This window comes from Neovison vison, chromosome 9, assembly GCF_020171115.1.
Source record: "Neovison vison isolate M4711 chromosome 9, ASM_NN_V1, whole genome shotgun sequence".
Lineage (NCBI taxonomy): Eukaryota > Metazoa > Chordata > Mammalia > Carnivora > Mustelidae > Neogale > Neogale vison.
Genome location: NC_058099.1, coordinates 71916098 through 71938428, shown reverse-complemented (window position 1 = coordinate 71938428; position 22331 = coordinate 71916098). Strand labels below are relative to the sequence as shown.

Sequence of the window (22331 nt, the reverse complement as noted above, 5' to 3'; positions counted from 1 at the left end):
AAAGTATTATTAACTACAGTCATCTATGCATTACATTCCTATGACTTAGTTATTTTAAAACTGGAAATTGTACTTTTTGACCCATTTCACCCATTTTTGCCTACCCACGCCACAGGCAACCAACTGTCTGCTCTCTGTATTCATGAACTTGGTTTTTGATTTTGTTTTTTTGTTTTTTAATATTTTATTTATTTGAGAGAGACAGAGATCGTGAGAAGGAGCAAGAGCGGGAAGGAGGGGGAGAAGCAGACTCCCCGCTGAGCAGGGAGCCCAGTGTGGGGCTCCATCCCAGGACCCCAGGACCCCAGGACTCCAGGACTATGAACTGAGCTGAAGGCAGACATTTAACCGGACTGAGTCACACAGGTGCCCTGAACTTGGTTTTGTTTTGTTTTTAAATTTTACATATAAATGAGAGAATGAAGTATTTATCACTTTTTATCTAACCTATTTCACTTAGTATAATGCCCTCAAGTTCCATCCATGTAAACAGCAAATAACAAGATTTCATTCTTTCTTTGGCTAAGTAATATTCCATTGAGTATGTGCATGTATATATGTGTGTGTATACACACACACACACACACACACACTAGATGCATTTTTCTTTATCCATTCATCCTTTGATGGACACTTTAGGTTGCTTCTAAGTCTTGACTATTGTAAATCATGGTACAATGTATACGAAAGTACAGATATCTTTTTGAGTTTGTGTTTTCATTTTTTTTTTGATAAATAATCTGAAGTATAATTGCTGGATCTTATTGTAGCTCTACTTTCAGTTTTTTGAAGAACCTCCATACTCTTTTCCATAGTGGCTGCACCAATTACATTCTCACCAAGTACTTGAGAGATCCCTTTTCTCTACATCCTTGCCAACACTGTTACTTCTTGTTTTTTTTTATTTTAGCCATTCTGATAGGTGTGAGGTGATATCTCATTGTGGTTTTGATTTCCATCTTCCTGATGATAGATGGTATTGATCATCTCTTCATGTACCCATTGTCCATCTGTTTGTCTTTGGAAAAATATATTCTGCAATATACTTTTTTTTTTTAATTTTTTAAAGTTGTTTTTTTTTTTTTAAATTTGGTAGAGAAAGAGATCACAAGTAGGTAGAGAGGTAGGCAGAAAGAGAGTGGGGGAAGCAGGCTCCCTGCCGAGCAGAGAGCCCAGATGTGGGGCTCGATCCCAGGACCCTGAGATCATGACCTGAGCTGAAGGCAGAGGCTTAACTCACTGAGCTACCCAGATGCCCCTATTATTATTATTATTATTTCAGTTTTGTTTTTACGTAATCTCTACATCCAACATGGTGTTCAGGCGTACAAGCTTGAGATCAAGAGTCACATGGTCTATCAACGAGCCAGCCAGGCACCCCTCCAATACATTTTTTTGTTTGTTTTTGATGTTTTGTTTTAGTATTAGTTTCAGGGGTAGAATTTAGTGATTTATCACTTGTGTATAACACCCTGTGCTCAATAATAACAAGTGCTCTAATCCCCATCACCCAGTTACCCCATACTCCACCCACCTCCCCTCTAGCAACCCTCAGTTTTTTCCCCAGTTCAGAGTCTCTTACAGTTTGCCTCCCTCTCTGTTTTTATTCTATTTTATTTTTCCTTTCCTTCCCCTATGTTCATTTGTTCTGTTCTTAAATTCCACATATGAGTGAGATCATATGGTATTTGTCTGTCTCTGATTTATTTCACTTAGCATTATACTCTCTAGCTCCATTCATGTTGTTGCAGATGGCAAGATTTCATACTTTTTGATGACTGAATAATATTCCATTGTATATAGATACCACATCTTCTTTATCCATTCATCAGTCAATGGACATTTGGGCTCTTTTGGCTATTGTGGATAGTCCTGCTATAAACATTGGGATGCATGTGCCCCTTCAAATCACTATTTTTATATCCTTTGGATAAATAATAGAGCAATTGCTGGGTCATAGGGTAGCCCTGTTTTTAATGTTTTGAGGAACCTCCATACTGTTTTCCAGAGTGGCTGCACCAGTTTACATTCCCACCAACACTGTTAGAGGTAGTAATTCTCCATATCCTCACCAACATCTATTGTTCCTGAGTTGTTAATCTTCCAATGCATTTTTTTAAAAATATTTTATTTATTTATTTGACAGACAGAGATCACAGGTAGGCAGAAAGGCAGGCAGAGAGAGAGGAGGAAGCAGGCTCCCTGTTGAGCAGAGAGCCCGATGAGGGGCTCAATCCCAGGACCCTGAGATCATGACCTGAACCGAAGGCAGAGGCTTTAACCCACTGAGCCACCCAGGTGCCCCCCTCCAATGCATTTTTGAAAGCATTTCTTTGCTTTGTTTTCCTTTTGTGTGGCATACAGCTCTAATTGACAGGAGGCCCTCATACTGGCCAATACATATATGAACAACAAAATATCAAAATATGAGCTTTCAGTCTAGAAAAATGGAGAGAAAAGTATAGTGGTTTAAGCAGAAAGAATGACGAATGTTGTGCTTATGAGAGATTTTTGCATGTTTTTGGAATTATGAAGCTATTCTTTGTTTACATCAAGTTAGTAAATACATTCACATGTGGCATTTTAAGTCTTTAGGAGTCAAAGTCTGGAAATGTCAGTGATTACAGGCTGCTCTCGGAGTAAAGTTAAATAATAGAGCTGGAGTGATTTTCTTTTTCTTTTTCTTTTTCTTTTTGGAGTGATTTCTAAAGAAATCTTAAAAATTCTCTGAGTGCTTACCTGTTTTTAAAAAGGGTATAGAAGATTGGCATAATATTAAAAATAATTTTTTAGAAACAAGTTTTACTTCCATTAGAGCTTTGATCAAATACCTCATCATGATGAATAAGGTTAATTACACTGTGGTTCTTGTGAGCTGCTTTTAAAAATTCATGTGCCAACCTCTGAGCACTCCAATCTCCTGCCTTCCCCTCCAAGACCTTCAAATCACTGGGAGGTTTTCTGCACCCTGTTTATCATTTACTACCCCATTTTATTAGTTGCCCTGATACTCTTCCCACCTTCCCTAGATATATTCTGAATGATTAAAGGCAAAGATTCTGCCATATCTGTCCTTTAAATCTCCCATAATACCTAATGTGATTGGCCCTGGAAAACATCTTCTTCCTAACTATCAGACCATATCACCTGTAAGACAGTACTGCAGCCCAGATCCCAACAAGAAGGACATCCCTGTGTTGCCGTTCTAGGCGGGAACTGAATGTACAGCTTAGTAAACCTACATGTTTTAAAGGTGTAAAAATTGCTTTTCCACTTTCCATGTATAAATGTAAAACCGTCAGGGTGCCTGGGTGGTTCCGTCAGTTAAGCGTCTGCCTTCAGCTCAGGTCACAATCCCGGAGTCCTGGGATCAAGCCCAGAGGTGGGTTCCCTGCTCAACAGAGAGCCTGCTTCTCCCTCTCCCTCTGCCTTACCCCTCTGACCCCCCTCCCTGGCTTGTGCTCTCTCTCTCTCGCTCGCTCTCGCTCTCACTGTCTCTCAAATAAATAAAATCTTAAAAAAAAAAGGTAAAATTGTGGACTGCCTTCTTTTTCAACATTTGTGCTGTAAAGGCAATTATTGGACAATAAAGGTACAACCTGATTAATACATCTACAAAACAGGCTATGATATATTCATATGTGTGTATATGTGTATGCATATATATATATACATGTGTGTATGTGTGTATATACACACGTATATATATATGCATACACACACATATACACAGAGACATATATATTCAATTTCAAAGTACTGTACACCATTTAAGACTACAAAAGGTACTGGGGCTACTGGCTGGCTCAGTCAGTTAAGCATCTGCCTTTGGCTCAGGTCTTGATCATGGGGTCATGTGATTGAGCCCCATGTCTGGTTCCCTACTCAATGGAGAGCCTGCTTCTTCCTCTCCCTCTACCCCTGCCCCCCGCCACTCATGCTCTCTCTCCTTCTCAGATACATACATACATACATACAAAAGGTACAAAGAATGATACAACAGATATCCCTGTACCCAACTACCTCACTTTAGAAATGAAATTTTGCCAACCCAGCCAAACCCCATTTCTGTGCCCACTAATCACCTCCCCCTTCATTCCCCTGAAGATGTTCATTTTCCTTAATTAGCTGTTTACCACTGCCTTGCATTTCTTTAAAACTGTAAGACATATGTAGGTATCTATAAATAATACATACTTCTTAAAACTTTATGCCACAATTAATTCATCTGTTCTCCTGGTAATAGGCATTTAGGATGTCTCCAGATTATAGTGATGACAAACAATGTCATTGTGGATATTTTTGTGCATTTCATCTACTTTATATAAGACTGACTCTAGAGTTATACACGTTTTCTATTTTACTAGATACTATTAAATTGCTCTGCAATTTTTTTCTCTAGTTTATGTTCTGTGAGTGTGTGAGAATACCCATGACTCTATCCTCAACACTTGTTGTCATCATACTTTTTATTTTTTGCCAAACTCCCGAGTATAAAATAGTTTATCACTGTGGTTTTAATTTGCAAGTCTTAATTACTAGTGAAGTTAGACATTTTTCCTGTTTATTAGCCACTTCTGAGATTTTTCCCTATGAATTTATAGTTGTGTACCAAAGAATGTGGTCTTCCCTCAAAAGAGGTCTGGCCTTTGCCCTTAGCTTCTTAGAGATAATCCCTAAACTCTTGGAATGTCACTCCTGATAGGAGTGGACTTGCCTGAGGTCATGCCAGACAGACTAATGATACTGTGATTGAAAAATAGTCGTTTACAAATATTACACTCATGTATTTGTCTTTTCTTGTGGATAATTAACTATCCCAACACCACTTACTAATTAATACTCTATCCTTTCTCCAGTTATCTGCAGCATATGTTAAGTGTGTCTATATGTGTTTGTCTGTTTCTGAGCTTTCTACTTTATTCCATGCCTCTCTATATATACATATGCCCTGCCAATTTCACACCATCTTCATTGTTATGGCTTTAGCCTGCATTTTGATTTCTCACAGACGTGTCACCTCTTGCCTCTTGTTCTTCAGGAATGTCTTAGCTTTTGCTCTTTTTTTTTTTAAGATTTTATTTATTTGACAGAGACAGAGAGATCACAAGCAGGCAGAGAAGCAGGCAGAGAGAAAGGGGGGGAGGAAGCAGTCCCCCTGCTGAGCAGAGAGCCTGATATAGGGCTTGATCCCAGGACCCCGAGATCATGACCTGAGCTGAACACAGATGCGTAACTGACTGAGCCATCCAGGCACGCCAGTTTTATTATTTTTAATTGAAGTCATTATTTTTAAAAAGTTTTTAAATTTTTTTATAATCATATATTATTAGCCCCAGGGGTACAGGTCTGTGAATCACCAGGTTTACAGGTTTACACACTTCACAGCACTCATCATAGCATATACCCTCCCCATGTCCATAACCCAACCACCCTCTCCCTACGCCCTTCCCCCGGCAACCCTCAGTTTGTTTTGTGAGATTAAGAGTCTCTTATGGTTTGTCTCCCTCCCAATCCCATTCTTGTTTAATTTATTCTTTTCTTACCCCACAGCCCCCCAACATTGCATCTCCACTTTCTCATATCAGGGAGATCATATAACAGTTGTCTTTCTTTGATTGACTTATTTTGCTAAGCGAAATACCCTCTAGTTCCATCCACGTTGTCGCAAATGGCACAATTTTATTTCTTTTGATGGCTGCATAGTATTCCAGTGTGTGTGTGAGTGTGTGTGTATATACCACATCTTCTTTATCCATTCATCTGATGATGGACATCTAGTTTCTTTCCATAGTTTGGCTATTGTGGACATTGCTGCTATAAACCTGTGCCCCTTCGGATCACTACGTTTGTATCTTTAGGGTAAATACCGTGTAGTGCAATTTCTGGGTCATAGGGTAGCTCTATTTTCAACTTTTGAGGAGCTTCTACGCTGTTTTCCAGAGTGGTTGCACCAGCTTGCACTCCCACCAATAATATAGGAGGGTTTGCCTTTCTTCACATCCTTGCCAGCATCTGTCATTCCCTGACTTGTTAATTTTAGCCATTCTGACTGATGTGAGGTGGTATCTCATTGTGGTTTTGATTTGTATTTCCCTGATGCTGAGTGATGTGGAGCACTTTTTCATGTGTCTGTTGGGCTTCTGGATGTCTTCTTTGCAGAAATGTCTGTTCATGTCCTCTGCCCATTTCTTGATTGGATTATTTGTTGAGTGTGAGTTTGATAAGCTCTTTATAGATTTTGGATACTAGCCCTTTATCTAATATGTCGTTTGCAAATATCTTCTCCCATTCTGTCAGTTGTCTTTTGGTTTTGTTAACTGTTACCTTTGCTGTGCAAAAGCTTTTGATCTTGATGAAGTCCCAATAGTTCATTTTCGCTCTTGTTTCCTTTGCCTTTGGTGATGTTCCTAGGAAGATGTTGCTGCGGCTGAGGTGGAAGAGGTTGCTGCCTGTGTTCTCAAGGATTTTGATGGATTCCTTTCTCACAATGAGGTCCTTCATTCATTTTGAGTCTATTTTCTTGTGTGGTGTAAGGAAATGGTCTAGTTTCATTCTTCTGCGTGTGACTGCCCAATTTTCCCAAAACCATTTGTTGAAGAGGCTGTCTTTTTTCCATTGGACATTCTTTCCTGCTTTGTTGAAGATTAGTTGACCGTAGAGTTGAGGGTCTATTTCTGGGCTCTCTATTCTGTTCCATTGATCTATGGGTTTGTTTTTGTGCCCGTACCATACTGTCTTGATGATGACAGCTTCGTAATAGTGCTTGAAGTCCGGAATTGTGATGCCACCAACTTTGGCTTTCTTTTCCAATTTTCCTCTGGCTTTCAAGGTCTTTTCTGGTTCCATATAAATTTTAGGATTATATGTTCCATTTCTTTGAAAAAAATGGATGGTATTTTGATAGGAATTGCATTAAATGTGTAGATTGCTTTAGGTAGCATAGACATTTTCACAATATTTGTTCTTTCAATCCAGGAACATGGAACATTTTTCCATTTCTTTGTGTCTTCCTCAATTTCTCTCGTGAGTATGTTATAGTTTTCTGAGTATAGATTTTTTTTGCCTCTTTGGTTAGGTTTATTCCTAGGTATCTTATGGTTTTGGGTGCAATTGTAAATGGGACTGACTCCTTAATTTCTCTTTCTTCTGTCTTGTTGTTGGTGTAAAGAAATGAAACTGCTTTCTGTGCATTGATTTTATATCCTGACACTTTTCTGAATTCCTCTACAAGTTCTAGCAGATTTAGAGTGGTCTTTGGTTTTCCACATAAAGTATCATAGCATCTGCAAGGAGTGATAGTTTGATTTCTTCTATGCTGATTTAGATGCCTTTAATTTCTTTTCATTGTCTGACTGCTGAGGCTAGGACTTCTAGTTCTATGTTGAATAGCAGTGGTGATAACGGACATCCCTGCCATGTTCCTGACCTTAGCAGAAAGGCTCTCAGTTTTTCTCCATCGAGAATGATATTTGCGGTGGGTTTTTCTTTTTTAACTATTTCTTTTTTTTTTTTTTTAAGATTTTATTTATTTATTTGACAGAGAGAGAGATAACAAGTAGGCACAGAAGCCACAAGTAGGCAGAGAGGCAGGCAGAGAGAGAGGGGGAAGCAGGCTCCCTACTGAGCAGAGAGCCCGATGCGGGGCTCGATCCCAGGACCCTGAGATCATGACCTGAGCCAAAGGCAGAGGATTTAACTCACTGAGCCACCCAGGCGCCCCTGTGGTGGGTTTTTCATAGATGGCTTTGAAGCTATTGAGGTATGTGCCCTCTATCCCTAAACTTTTAAAAGTTTTGATCAAGAAGGGATGCTGTACTTTGTCAAATGCTTTTTCAGCATCTATTGAGAGTATCATACAGTTCTTGTTCTTTATTTTATTAATGTATTGTATCACATTGATTGATTCACAGATGTTGAACTAACCTTGCAGTCCTGGAATAAATCCCACTTGGTTGTGGTGAATAATCCTTTTAACATACTGTTGGATCCTATTGGCTAGTATTTTGGTGAGAATTTTCGCATCTACGTTCATCAAGGATATTGGTCTGTAATTCTCTTTTTTGATGGGATCCTTGTCTGGTTTGGGGATCAAGGTGATGCTAGCCTCATAAAATGAGTTTGGAAGTTTTCCTTCCTTTTGTATTTTTTGGAACATTTCAGGAGAATAGGAATTAATTCTTCTTTAAATGTTTGGTAGAATTCCCCTGGGAAGCCTTCTGGCCCTGGGCTCTTGTTTGGAGATTTTTGATGACTGTTTCAATCTCCTTACTGGTTATGGGTCTGTTCAGGTTTTCTTTTTCTTCCTGGTTCAGTTGTGGTAGTTTATATTAATTGAAATTATTTTTAATTTACTTTAAATAAAATTACCTTTAGCCTTCTCTAACATTGCATTTTGTAGTTAATTGACTTGGAATTGTAGACCTCTTCATTTGATTTTTCTCTGTAGTCCACATTTTATTTAAAGATTTTATTTATTTGACACAGAAAGACACAGCGAGAGAGGGGACACAAGCAAGGGGAGCAGGAGAGGGACAAGCAGGCTTCTGGCTGAGCAGGGAGCCCCATGCGGGACTCAATCCCAGGACCCCAGGATTATGACCTGAGCTGAAGGCAGACACTTAACAACTGAGCCACCCAGGCACCCCATAGTCCACATTTCAAATGGAGAATGTTCTGTCTCTTCAGGTACTGAGGTACTTGTTAAACTCAGGAAAAATTTTGTTAGATGAAGGATACTTTTGGGGTGCCTGGGCGGCTCAGTTGGTTAAGTGTCTGACCCTTGGATTTGGCTCAGGTCTCAATCTCAGGGTTGTGAGACTAAGCCCTGCATGGGGCTCCACACTGGGCATAGAGTTTACTTTAAAAAAATTATTACTCCACATCAACTGCTCATAGATTTTTTTTCCTTTGGTTATTGTGTATACATGCTTAAAAATTGATAAATTTTATCAAAACTACAGTAAGATATCACTTCACACCCATTAGAATGGCCATTATTAAAAAAAAGGTAATAATAATAATACGGGTACCTGGCTGGCTCAGTCAAGCATACAACTCTTTGATCTCCAGGTTGTGAGTTTGAGCCCCAGGTTGGATGTAGAGATTTCTTAAACAAATAAACATCTAAAAAAATAGAAACAAGTTGGTGAGAATATAGAGAAATTGGAACCCTTGTACACGGCTGGCAGGATATAAAATGATGCAGCTGCTCTGGGAAACAGTCTGGTGGTTCCTTAAACATGGAATGCCGGTATTATCCAGCAGTTCCACTTCTGGGTATACACACAAAAGAACTGAAGGCAGGGAATCAAACAGATACATGTACACCAAGGTTGACAGTAACATTATTCACAGTAGCCCAAAGGTAGAAATAATCTAAATGTCCATTGAGAGATGAATGGATAAATAAAATATATATGCGTACAATGGAATATAATTTAGCCTTAAAAAGGAATGAATTTTTTTTTTTTAAAGATTTTATTTGTTTATTTGACAGACAGAGATCACAAGTAGGCAGAGAAGCAGGCAGAGGGAGAGGAGGAAGCAGGCTCCCTGCCGAGCAGAGAGCCCGATACGGGGCTCGATCCCAGGACCCTGGGATCATGACCCGAGCCGAAGGCGGAGGCTTTAACCCACTGAGCCACCCAGGCGCCCCAAAGGAATGAAATTTTGCTCCATAATACAACACAGATGAACCTTGAGGACTTCATTCTAAGTGAAATCACACAGATACAAACAGATAAATATTATATGACTGCACTTATATGAGGTTCCTAGAGTCATCAAGTTTATAGAGGCAGAGAGTTAGAACAGCAGTTGCCATGATAGGTATTATTTAATGGGTACAGAGTGTCAGTAAGACATAATGACAAAATTCTGGAGATGAATAGTGGTGATTGTTGCATAATACTATGAATATACTTAATGTCACTGAACTGTACGCTTAAAAATGGTTAAAATGGTAAATTTTTGTAATGTGTATTTTACCACAATAAAAAAAGTTTTAAAAAATGTGTTAAATTTTAACAATTATAATATCTATTTTGACTGACAGCTTGGACACAATTATACATTATATGTATACACAACAAATTCTAAGAATGCTCTATAGGTTTCTTATTTTAGTATGGACATTATTTTTATACAATAGGTAATCATTCAAATTTATATAATACGGATATAAAACTGGCATCTTGTACCTATTTTCAAAGTTTTCTGCTAACAGAGCCAGCATATGAATAGCTGCCACTCCACTTTTTATATGGGTACAAGAAAACGTGGAACTGAAAATGAGCAAAATTAATTTAAAAGAACTCTGTTCTAAATGAAACCTAGGGGTGCCTGTCTGGCTCAGTGAGTAGGGCATGTGACTCTTGATCTCAGGGTCATGAGTTCAAGCCCCATGTTGGGCATGGAGGCTATTTAAATAAACTAAAACTAATTTTTCACAGAATGATATGTAAATATACCTTCTGCAACTGCACATCTTTAATTATTTTCTGGAACACTTTAAAAAAAATAACTAATATCTTCAGAGTAGATGATACTGCTTCTTTAGGAAGTTTGTCCCTCAGTTTCACATGGTCCATGTTATCACTCTGGCCCCAGTGGTAGATGGTAATATAAATAAAAATTTTATGCAGATTACTAGCTTATCATCAATCTTCTTGGTGGCTCAGTGGGTTAAGCCGCTGCCTTCGGCTCCGGTCATGATCCCAGGGTCCTGGGATCGAGTCCCACATCGGGCTCTCTGCTGAGCGGGGAGCCTGCTTTCCTCTCTCCCTCTCTGCCTCCTTGTGATCTCTCTCTGTCAAATAAATAAAAAAATAAAAAAATAAAAAAATTTAAGGAAAAAAAAACCAAAAATATTTACTTTTTAAATTAAACATGCACTTGCATTTTATTAAAATTTTTGTTGCCTCTGATTCATTGTATAAGTCTTACAACACTTCCTCACTGGGCTCCTTGGTCTATGGATGGATCTGACTGCGGTGCAGCTGTAGCTCTTAGAAGCTCCTGGAAGTCTCAAGTTGCAGGCAAAGGTCACAGGCCATACTTTAGGCAGTGGTCTTAGTTTTAACCCTCTACTGCACGAGGCCTTTCAGTTGGCCAAGGAACATTCCTGGGATGAGCACAAACCTCAGAGCAGCCCACAGCTTCAGGGCATGGTCATCAGCATTGTTTCTACTTCTGCTTTTGGCCCTGGTCATTTCCTCACTTTTTTATTAAAAGTTCAGCTTAAAAAAAAAAGTTTCTTCTCTGTGAAATGGGCATGATGACCATGTCAGTTCTATAGAGCTAATGAATGTTAAGAACTTGGAATACTACCTGGCAAATAATCAGCACCGTGGAAGTCATAGATAGCACTCTTCTAATAGTATTTCTATGTATTTATTGTAGGAAGGTTTTTCAAAATTTGAGTCTAGTACATTATTTGGTACAGCACAAGTTTATATATTTCACAGTACCTAGGACAAATAATTGTTGTATCAGGGTGCCTGGGTAGCTCAGTCAGTCAGGCATCCAACTCTAGATTGCTGCTTAGGTCACGATCTCGCGGTTGTGAGACTAAGTCCCTCATCTGGCTCTGTGCTCAGAGCAGAATCTACTTATCCCTCTCCCTCTGCTCCTCTCCCCCGCCAAAAATAAATAATACATTTTTAAAAAAATCTTTAAAAAAAAGATTTTTTGCATTAAATATGTTTGTTTGGGTTGGTGATTTACCACTGTACTGTTTGTATCTCCCTGTATCTCCCTGAGGCCACATAAAGAACATCTATGGATCTTAGGAAAATGTGCTATACATTTATAAGTACATAAAGTTTTGTGTAAGCTATGATTCACCAGTTTTAAGCCTAAAATCAGCAAATGAATCTGGGTCACCAGTCCTTCCTTACTAAAAAAACAGCACAAAATTGTTTAATTTTAAATGTCATGAGACGTTTCATTTTTATTGATTAAAAACATGATTTTTTACAAACATACATTAGAATATTTGGATACTTGAAATATAATTGTGTGTGACCTCATATGCCTGATATAAAAGCTTCTAAGTTAAAGCAGTACATACTTGCTAATAATTACCAAGATTTTGATCTTACTGTACTTTTCAAAAGAATTTTTTCCCAACTAAACCTATAAAAGACGACAACAGTACACTAAACAAAAGCAATCTGGGAGCCAAACCAGTGTACATTTAAGCTATAAAGCTTTTTTAGTTTAAACAATTCTTAGAATTCTTTCAAAAAGCATACTGAAGCATATCTTAAATACGTAAGAAATTTTTTTTCTCCTTTTACTCCTCCCCTCAAAAATCCTAGTGAAATGGATGTGCAAGGTGCTCTGAACATAGGATATGCAGAAGGCTTGGTCTGCTATATTTCCTTTGAGTAAAGCAATAAGGATAGAAACATGTGGACGGCGGCCCATATAAATGCAGCTTTGTGGAACTTGTTATGTAGGAATATATTCTTCATATAATTTTTAAAGAACTTTTCCTGGCAAAAAAAATGAATCATGCTCATTATAGAATAGTTCAGAGATAAAAGTATGGAAAAGACAATAAAGACACCTGTAATCCTACCACATAGAGGTACCTCCTGGCAATATTCTGGTGTGTTTCTCTTTTTTCCTAAGCATACAAAAATATAAACATATAAAAATGATTATATTCACAGACTGTACCCCTGGAGCTAATAATACCTTATATGTTAATTTTTAAAAAAAGATTATATTATTTATAGAATTTGATATCCTGTTTTTTTTCACTGGATAAAATGGTGGTGAGTTGCTTACCTTTCCATTTATATGTTCTTCAAAGAATTTATTATTTTAATGGCCAACAGAAACTTTCATTTAATGGATATACCATAATGTAAAATAAAGAATAGTATTTCTAATTTTATAGCTTTTAAAGTTTTATATAAACAAACTTTAATTTTACATAAAATTTTAAAAGCTACAGAATTAGAAATATGTATCACGTTTTTGACAGCTGATGCCTCCTAGCACAAAATAACAGGTACACAGTCTCTTCGTGTTTTCAGAACTCCTCAAAGGCTGGGAAAAGCCAAAAAGCTAGCCATTGCACAAGGATACCATACTCTGAACGTTTCAGGTCATATTCCAAGGGTCCACAGTCTATACCATCACACATGGATGACTGAAGGTCTGCTTGTAAAGTCCACATGCCGAACTCCTACAAGCTGTAAAACAGAGTTGATGGGTTTGTGATCCAACCTATTTTTATCACGGTGTATAAAATGGATGTTGTTACCTAGGAGAGAATAAAAGGCAATTGTTGGCATACAGTATTATTCATTAGATTTACTGCTTATTAGAACCAGGAACCTTTTCAACTTTTAATTAGTCTAAAGGGAAAAATTAATTGCCTGGAGTTCATAATATTCTCTATATAATGCCCTAATAATTTTTAATTAAAGTAATAAAGCATGACAAGAATTATGGTTAAATAAAAGTGATACTTAATGTTTTATGAGATCCAAGGGGAAAGATTCTTAAATTATAACCTCTGTTAGGTTTTATTAGATGTAATTAAATAAAATGTCCTGTCAAACAGACAGGCAGAATATGAAACTAGCATAAATATCAAAGCTGGAAAATCACATCTGTTTCTTAAATGTAATAATGGAATAAATCACTTGCTTCAAAAAAAAAAAATTCACTGCCAAACACTGATTTAATAGCCTATCTGCATTATAACCATAGACCAAAAGAGGCTGAAAAATCAGGGCATTGATACAGTTAGTTACAATACACTTAGACATTCACAATCCTTTTATCTGCTCAAATTGAAAGGTCATAATTTATAGGTCTAGGGTCTTTTTTACTTTGATTCAAGACCAGAATTTTAACTTAAAACATAAGATTAAATATTAGAAGAGGCATGTTTTTGGGTGCTGGGTGGCTCAGTTAGTTAAGCATCTGCCTTTGGCTCAGGTCATGATCCCAGGGTCCTGGGGGATTGAGCACCACATCTGGCTCCCTGCTCTGCAGGGAGCCTGCTTCTCCCTCTGCCTGCCACTCACCCTGCTTGTGCTCTCTCTGTCAAATAAATAAATAAAATCTTAATTTAAAAAAAAGAGGCATGTTTTCTGCATTGTACTTACATGCTGTCTACAGTGATCACTGTAGATTTAATATCATAAATTGGCTTATTATCAAATAAGGTGAAATGAAATATAGGTTTAACCATGAAAGGTTTCTGTAAATAAGTATACCCAGCTCTCTCCTTAGAGAAGCTACATTTCCTCCAGCAGGTAGTATAAAATATTCTCCTTATTGAGTATGTTCTCAACTTGGGACTCAAATGATGCTCTCTGTGTGCTTGTCACTCTTACACACCTGAACATGTAGTCAAATGATGCTGAGACATGGAGATTAGGGACTCAAAACCGTCTGAAGATGGAAACAAGCCATCCAAAACTATGGCTGAAGGTCATTCAGGGCTAATCTAGAGGACTCATTCTCATAAAACAGGGCTTGTCTTTTTTTTTCTAGTTTAACTGGTGTAAATTCACAAGGGAAAGAGATTAAATTACAGGTTTTAGCTAGCTAAAGAGCTCCAGCTGCAGAAAGCTAAAAAGCCACAATGCTTGGTCAAAAGCCTCCTTCTAAAGACCTTAAGACATGTGGAGCTCATTAAAGTAAATGTTAATTTTATAACTCTTAGGAGCTATGCTCGCTTATGCAGACAATTTTTTTTTTTTAAAGATTTTATTTATTTATTTGACAGAGAGAGATCACAAGTAGGCAGAGAGGCAGGCAGAGAGAGAGAGAGGAGGTAGCAGGCTCTCTGCCGAGCAGAGAGCCCGATTCGGGACTCGATCCCAGGACCCTGAGATCATGACCTGAGCCGAAGGCAGGGCTTAACCCACTGAGCCGCCCAGGCGCCCATTTGCAGACAATTTTAAAGAGGAAGAACCACCAAGAAAATCAATGTACAACTTAGTGATTTATACTGTTATATGTGAGTGCCTGTTCCTGACTCTAACACTTGACCATGGTAGAGATCCAACACTCAACCATTTAGCAGTGTGGAGCTAAAGAAATTTCAGGTGGTCCAAAGTGATCAATAAATCTATTAAAACTACATTGCTTAGAGTAATTGTTACTGAATGAGTTGTCCCTGCAGCTGACTTGCTTTCTGACACTGAGTAAGTCTTCTAGCCTTGTTAGATATAAGTGACTAGACGATTCTTCTGTTGAGGAAAAGAAAAAAAGGAAATAAAAGGGGTGATGGTTTGTTCTATGTAGAAATGTTCACTTCTGTGAACTTTTTTTAAAAAAAGATTTATTTTAGAGAGAGAGCATGTGAGTGTGGGGGCGGGGTGGGAAGGGAAAGAAAGAGAGAAGATCTCAAGCAAACTCCCTGCTGAGTGCAGCCCACACAGGGCTCAATCCCAGGACCCTGAGATCATGACCTGCACTGAAATCAAGTATCTGGCATATAAGCGGCTGACCCACGCAGGCGCCCCTCTTCCATGAACTTTTCAAAGAGTTTTATTGACAGATACACTTCACCCAACCACCACTGACTTTCTCATCCCAAATACCTGAAATCACTCGAGCACAGAGTAATGGGCACATTCTATCCAGTAAACAGGCACCAAAATACACAGAAGCCTTAGCAAACAAAGGTAACCCCTATAAGCATAGAATTGCGACTGTTACAATGCCGAATTGCAATTTTTACATGGAATCTGTGTCATGAAGAAACTGTGTGGAATCCTAACTTCTAAAAGGCACAAAAAGTGTGCCACTGGACCCGGGCTTTGATGTTTACCTGGACCTAAGATGAGGGTTCCACCTTGCTGAGCAGGGTCTCCTTGAAAATCAAAAAGAGGGCCAGTCACTGCTCTCCACAGACTCCGAATGCTTCCTGAGAGTATATTCGATTTTATGTGGGGGCTGTTTCCTGAAATATTGAGAACTGTCTTTAGATATTATCATTTTATACTCAATTAGATATCAGAAGATAATGTAGCGCTTCTATAAAACATTCTTTTTTTTTTTTTAAGTAGACACAGAACATACACTGGTTTTGGGTGTATAATGTGGTGATGCCCAGCTCTGTACTTGGGCTAGGCTCACTACAAGCATAGCTGCCACCTGTCACCATACGATGCTCTTACAATAACACGGATCACATTCCCTATACTGTACCTGTCATCTCTATGACCTAATCATTCCATAACTGGAAGCCTGTACCTCCCACTCCCCTTTACCCATTTTTGCCCATTCGCCTTGAAAGTTTCTTTCTTGTGTTCTCCTGTGTTAACTTGTCTTCTTTTCTCCCTTCAAAGAGAGGTTTCTCAGCCTTTCACAACTGACATTTTGGACCACAAAAGTCTTCAGCCAGTGCACTGCAGGGTGGTGAGCAGCATCACTGTCCTGCATACCCACCAGATGCCACAATAGCTTCACCAAGTTGTCACAAACCAAAAAGGTCTCCAGATAACACCAAATGTACCCCACTGGAGAACCATTACTTTAAAGTGATGATATAGGGGAGCCTGGGTGGCTCAGTGGGTTGGGCCGCTGCCTTCGGCTCTGGTCATGATCTCAGGGTCCTGGGATCGAGTCCCGCACTGGGCTCTCTGCTCGGCAGGGAGCCTGCTTCCTCCTCTCTCTCTCTGCCTGCCTCTCTGCCTACCTGTAATCTTTCTCTGTCAAATAAATAAATAAAATCTTTAAAGTGATGATATACCCCAATCACCTGCCACAGAAGAATGTCCGCTACAGACTTCTCAAACTGATAGTGTTTTCCCCCACCTTTTTCTTTTTTAAAGATCTTATTTATTTATTCATGAGAGAGAGAGAGAGAGAGAGAGAGAGAGGCAGAAGCTGAGGGACAAGCAGTCTCCCTCGTGGATCAAGAAGCCCAATGTGGGACTCAATCCCAGGACTCTGGGATCATGACCTTAGCTGAAGGGAGAGGCCCACTGAGCCACCCATGTGCCCCACCTTTTTTTTTTTTTTTTAATATTTTTAAGTCCTCCCCATAACCAACATGGGACTCGAACTCACAACCCCAAGATCAAAAGTCACATGCTGTACTGAGTTAGCCAGGTGCCCTTAATGCTTTCCCTTTTAATACATCATTTATCCTGTTTAATCTCTCACCTACTAATAGGTAACTATTAATTTCAACTATTTCAAGAGCCACTGCAGCACAGGCTAATATATGCTCATCAAAACCCATTTCCTCTTTCTGGGCCCACAGCTAACCTATATTTCCAGTCCTCCCGGCAGTTTGTTATGGCCATGTGACTATGTTCTAACACATGAGTAAAATGATACAGGCCACTTCCAGGCCCGCTCCTTATGACCTCCATGTTCCTTCTACATTCTTGGAAGCCCTGGGCTGAAAATGACAGAGCAATAAGATGAAAGGGGCCTGGGTCCTTTCCCCTGTGTCCCTGCCTGGACTGCTACTCGGAGGAAAGACATCTGAATAGATACACCCATCTTGAACAGAAAAAAAACTAACCTCTACCGTGCTGTGCCACTGAGACTTTGGGAGTTGTCTGTGACAACGGCTACTCCAGCTGCCTGTCCATCTTCCTCGACTGTCAGTGTTTCCCCCTTCTTTCCCACGGTGACTAATACTTCACTTCTGCTCCCTCTGATCAAAGGGACCCACTCTCTTTACCCTTCTTGTAACTTATCTTTTTCCTATCCCTGCCTTTTATGTCTTGCTTTTGGCTTTTTGTTTTGATGGTTATGGGGCCTTTAACCTGCCTGAATCCTTAGTATTTCCAGATACCTATCATTTCCCTTCTTCTCTTCTATTTTTCTCATGTTTCTATCATGATGGACATTTATCTGACCAAGGAACAAATACAGGCCTGTTACCTTAGAGACATAAGTAAAAAACTAAATTTTACTGTTTTCTAAGATTCTGTGTCTAAAATAAATATTCAGAAACCCAAGCTATCTCTTCATATCCAAAGAAGAGATTTAATATTTCTAAATATTTTAATATTTAATATTTCTAAAATTTTAGACATTTAATTGGAGATTCCATGACCTAGAATTTAACAATCTTTGCTTCAAACATAATCTAATTTTGCCCATTTGAATTTAGTTCTTATGTCTATAACTCCTGTTTTTCAGTATTCTACAAACACATTACTCCCTGGCATTTATGGGCTTTATTTTCTTATTCTTTGTTTTTATAAAATGTCCACTAATTTAAAATCATTATATTTTTTAGAGTCTTAATTTTCAAGTGGGGCTATTCTGAGACTGATTCTGAAATTTCTGCTCTTTCAGAGAGAAACTTTTTTTTTTTTCAGAGAGAAACTTTTATTTTATTATTTTATTTATTTGTTAAAAAATATTTATTTATTTTTTTATTTATTTGACAGAGAGATCATAAGTAGGCAGAGAGGCAGGCAGAGGGAGAGGGAGAAGCAGGCTCCCTGCTGAGCAGAGAGCCCCATGCGGGGCTCGATCCCAGGACCCTGAGATCATGATCTGAGCTGAAGGCAGAGGATTTAACCCACTGAGCCACCCAGGTGCCCCAGAGAGAAACTTTTAAAAGATGATTTTATGAGAGAATAATATTTTCTGGTTGGAAATACAGCCCTTGAACGCAGGTCACAGGAGTTTAAAAGATTTGACTATACCATCTCTAACAATTATAAGCATATATTTTGTTTAGAATTCAACTGTTTTCTTTGCAATTCTGTATTTTTATTGAGCTGATGAACTGTGAAGTGTTACTAAGGTGAAACTCACAGTTTAGATCTAAAGTGCTAAGTGATAAACAACTTGCACATGCTGGGACTGGTAGAACACAGAAACCATCTACCATTAAGTAAGGTTCACAAAGTATACATTGCAATTTCCTATACCAGGAAGAAAAAGAAAAGAGCACACTCGGTGTGTTTATGCTAGCTCATTAGTTTTAATAAAGTTTAGGCTGCCTTCCTTAAAAACATCAGTAAAGGGATCATGTCAACTTTATGTCATAAATAGTTCCTGACCCATCCCCTCCTCTCCATCTCTGCTGACATTTTTTTCTAGCCTATCACTACAACCTACTACAGCCGTATCACTAGCTCTGGTTTGGTGAATTCCAATTACTCATCCACACTGGACACAGGATTATCATTTTGCCACTTCAAATGCTTGTATGACATCCCCACTCCTCCAGAACAAATCCAAATTCCTTGGCATGTCATCCCAGACTGTGCCTGAATTAGCCACAACTTGTTAAAAATACAAAGGCCACTTTCCTAACTTTCATACCTTGGGGTAAGCATGGCAATATCTTCTAAAACCTTGTTCATTACACACACATGTACTCTCAATCTTTATGAAAATGATTTTTATTTCCACAAAAATAGAATCATACCTAAAACACTGTTCTGCAACTTGCTTTTTTCACGCATTTAGTATTTCACAAATAGATTTCTATGTCATTACACCCAGGAAATAAATCTTTGAGAGCTTGGTGTATCCTGGCCCACTTACCAGAATCATAAAAAGCAGCCTGATTGATGAATTTACCATTTGTTTCCCTATGCATACATACAGAAATGTGCAAATGCACCATCAGTGTTTTCTGATGAGACGTGTCATCTCTTACCTGAGGAGGCAATTTCTTCACCTCTTTTCATTCCCAATTTTTTATAAATTTCTCTCTCAGGGTCAACATAGATTTCATGAGAATACCCAGTCAGTTTGCAGAAAGGCTAAAAAAAAAAAAAAAAAGTATTTGGAATTTGTTTAAGTAAAAATGAGAGAAAAGTAATTATAACCTACCTTTATTTTAGCAAATTTAACCTACACTTAGTGGTTCAAATAAAATAATTTTTATGTCTGAAACAGATACGTTAGTTTCTCAATTTCTGATATATTTACCTCGATATGATGATAGGATGACTGTCCAATCACTATTAGAGCGACATCTGCTTCCTTCAGGAGAGGAAAGGGACAAGTACATATTACCAGAAATTATACATGTTTTATAAAACCTCCCCCTGTCCAACTCTTTTGCTCCATTCTAATGCCACCTACAGGCTTATAGAAGAATGGAATAAACAGCAAAACTGTGTGAGTCAAAGCAAAGCAATGTATGCTAAAATGTTCAGTTAATTCAGTCAATCTCTTGCTAAGAACTTCAAAATAATATACTCAATAATTCTCAAAAAAATCTATGCTCCCTCCAAAGGCATACACTAAACAAGAATAAAAATTATTGAAGTAGGGCTAATCAGTTTTATTTTTTTACATCCCTATTCATAACACCTGATGAAAACAGATCTTAGCTTTATAAAGGTTGTCCAGTTCCTTCACTGAAAAGCTCACCTGGGGGCAAATGTATATGTGCCTGACAAAGATCATATGTATGTGGTTGTCACAGGAACGTGGGAGGCACATCCTAACAAATACAAATTTCAACCCGTAAGCTATATTTGTATTTTCCTATAATGTACTATTTGGAGTGTTCTTACTTAAAAAATAAGGGAAATAAAATAATTTCTAGCGTTTGTGCTTCTGGTCATTATCAACATTTGCCAACAGGTTACTTACAACGGAATTATTACAGTTAGTATATTTATAAGCAGGCAGTAGCGAATAAAGCAGGACAGAAATAGATCTCTAACGTCTCTCTCCTTTTTGAAAGTGTTGGAGAGATGTTTGGGAAGGTGATAATCTGGGCTTGCAAGGGGGTCTGTTCTGGAGAGGTGTTGTCCTATGCACCTCACCCCACCCCGCTTCTTAGAAATCACAGGTGACTTTGACAAGGTCGCCCTGAAGCAGGGTACGCTGCTGTTCAGTCTCAGGAAACTTACCTGTAAAAAACTCTTGGGGATTTTGGCCAGATCTTCTACGTATTCCTTGCAAATGTAACACAGGAAATGCTGAAATCCCAAAACGGCAAAAAGGACAAGTTAGCAACTAATACCTCAGGATTCAGAAAAAACCAATACTTCGTTACGCGTGACGCTAATTAACGCTACTCACAGCGGGTAGAAAAAGGGCAAAGGGCGCCCGAGAGGCGTTAATATTGGGCCGCACCCACTTCCCTAGGCCTTCTCGTTAGCTGGGAAAAGGGACTTGGTTTGGCGGGCTGGTTTTCCATTCTAATAAAGGCAGCGAGAGAAGCGGTTCGCATTCCGGAAACCTCTAGTGGAGGCAACGGGAAGGGCCAGGGCCCAACGGGACCGCGCTCTCGGGCCTTGAACCTCTCGAAGGACCCGATGTCCCCCCAGCCGAAGCTGTAGAAGCAACCTCCATCCCAGCCTGCGGGCCAAGTCCCTACTCCGGGCCGCCCCGTTGTCTGCGCTCACCCTCACGAAGACTACGACAGCCCGACGCTCCCGAAACAGCGCGCCGAAAGGCACCTGCCTCCCGGAGGCGTCCAGCACGGGCAGCTCGGCCACCGCTGCAGCCAGGGGCTGCCCGCGCTCTGGGCCGCTCGGGACTGTGGCTGGGGCGGTGCGACCGCTGACCTGCCGCGTGACTGCGGCGAGGGCGGGGTCGACCTCTGCACCCTGCATCTGCCCGCCCGGGTTCGAGCCCACCGTCCCCAAAGCGGACAGCACAGCTTAGGCGAGCCGGGTCACGGCCGAGCGGGGCTCAGGGCGGAGCAATCGGGGAGGAGCACTGGGAGCAGGGCGGGGCGGAGCGTAGGGCGGAGCGGGGCGGGATGCAGGGGGTGGGGCTACGTGGGGTCCCTAGGGGCCCGGACGAGCTTCCTCGCGGGGGGGCGGGGCGCAACCCAGGAGGGGCGGAGCGGAGCCTGTCCTGGGAGGGGCGGGGCGGAGCGGAGCCCGTCCTGGGAGAGGCGGGACAGAGCGCAGGGCGGAGCACAAGGGACGTTGCCTCGCTGGGTTTGATGCAGCTGGGGCGCGGGGTCCTGGGCGCTGGCAGTCGGGGCAGTGCGGGGACAGGACGGGACACGTCCAGCTGCGCAGAGGTTGGGTGTGCTCAGAACAACCAAATCAGTGAGCCAACAGATTTGTTGTATTTTCTTCTATTCTGTTTTTCACCCATTCCCTGCTTAGGTCTGGTGTTTTGTTTTTGTTTTGTTTTGTTTGAGGTAAAGTTGATGTACATCTTACGTGTGGAATTAACTTTTATTTATTCATTTATTTTTAAGACTTTTTTTGGTGGTGGTGGGGGCTCTGGGTGGCACATTCCGCTAAGCACCTTGGACTCTTGATTTTCGTTGTGGTCCTGATCTCTGGGTGGTGAGCTTGAGGCCCTCCTCAGCAAACCCTGAGCACAGTCTACTTCGGACTTTCGCTTACCCCCCCTTCCTCTCCCACGGGCCAAGTGAGTGTTCTTTG

General features: G+C 39.9%; 1 protein-coding gene across 2 annotated transcripts; it reads right to left on the bottom strand.

The window, feature by feature from the left end:
* Positions 1 to 11921: 11921 nt before the first annotated feature.
* PRXL2C (peroxiredoxin like 2C) lies at positions 11922 to 21606 on the bottom strand. 2 transcript variants are annotated; one of them, XM_044265727.1, is made up of 6 exons: positions 21330 to 21604; positions 20832 to 20900; positions 19897 to 19950; positions 19622 to 19727; positions 15809 to 15940; positions 11922 to 13279 (listed from the first exon to the last, which is right to left on the bottom strand). In XM_044265727.1, the coding sequence occupies exons 1-6, from the start codon at positions 21537 to 21539 to the stop codon at positions 13152 to 13154; spliced, it is 699 nt and encodes a 232-aa protein (XP_044121662.1). In that variant the 5' UTR covers positions 21540 to 21604; the 3' UTR covers positions 11922 to 13151. The 2 variants fall into 2 exon arrangements, with proteins under 2 accessions (XP_044121662.1, XP_044121663.1); XM_044265728.1 differs by lacking the exon at positions 15809 to 15940 and having other exon boundaries at positions 21330 to 21606.
* Positions 21607 to 22331: the final 725 nt, after the last annotated feature.

Bases quoted from the DNA above. Each gene is read 5' to 3' on its own strand.
- PRXL2C (XM_044265727.1), bottom strand. From the start codon at position 21,539: ATGCAGGGTGCAGAGGTCGACCCCGCCCTCGCCGCAGTCACGCGGCAG. The intron at 20,901-21,329 runs GTGAGCGCAGAC...TTGGGATTTCAG, and splicing joins CTGTCGTAGTCTTCGTGAGG to CATTTCCTGTGTTACATTTG. The intron at 15,941-19,621 runs GTAAGAGATGAC...TCAATATTTCAG, and splicing joins TGAAGAAATTGCCTCCTCAG to GAAACAGCCCCCACATAAAA.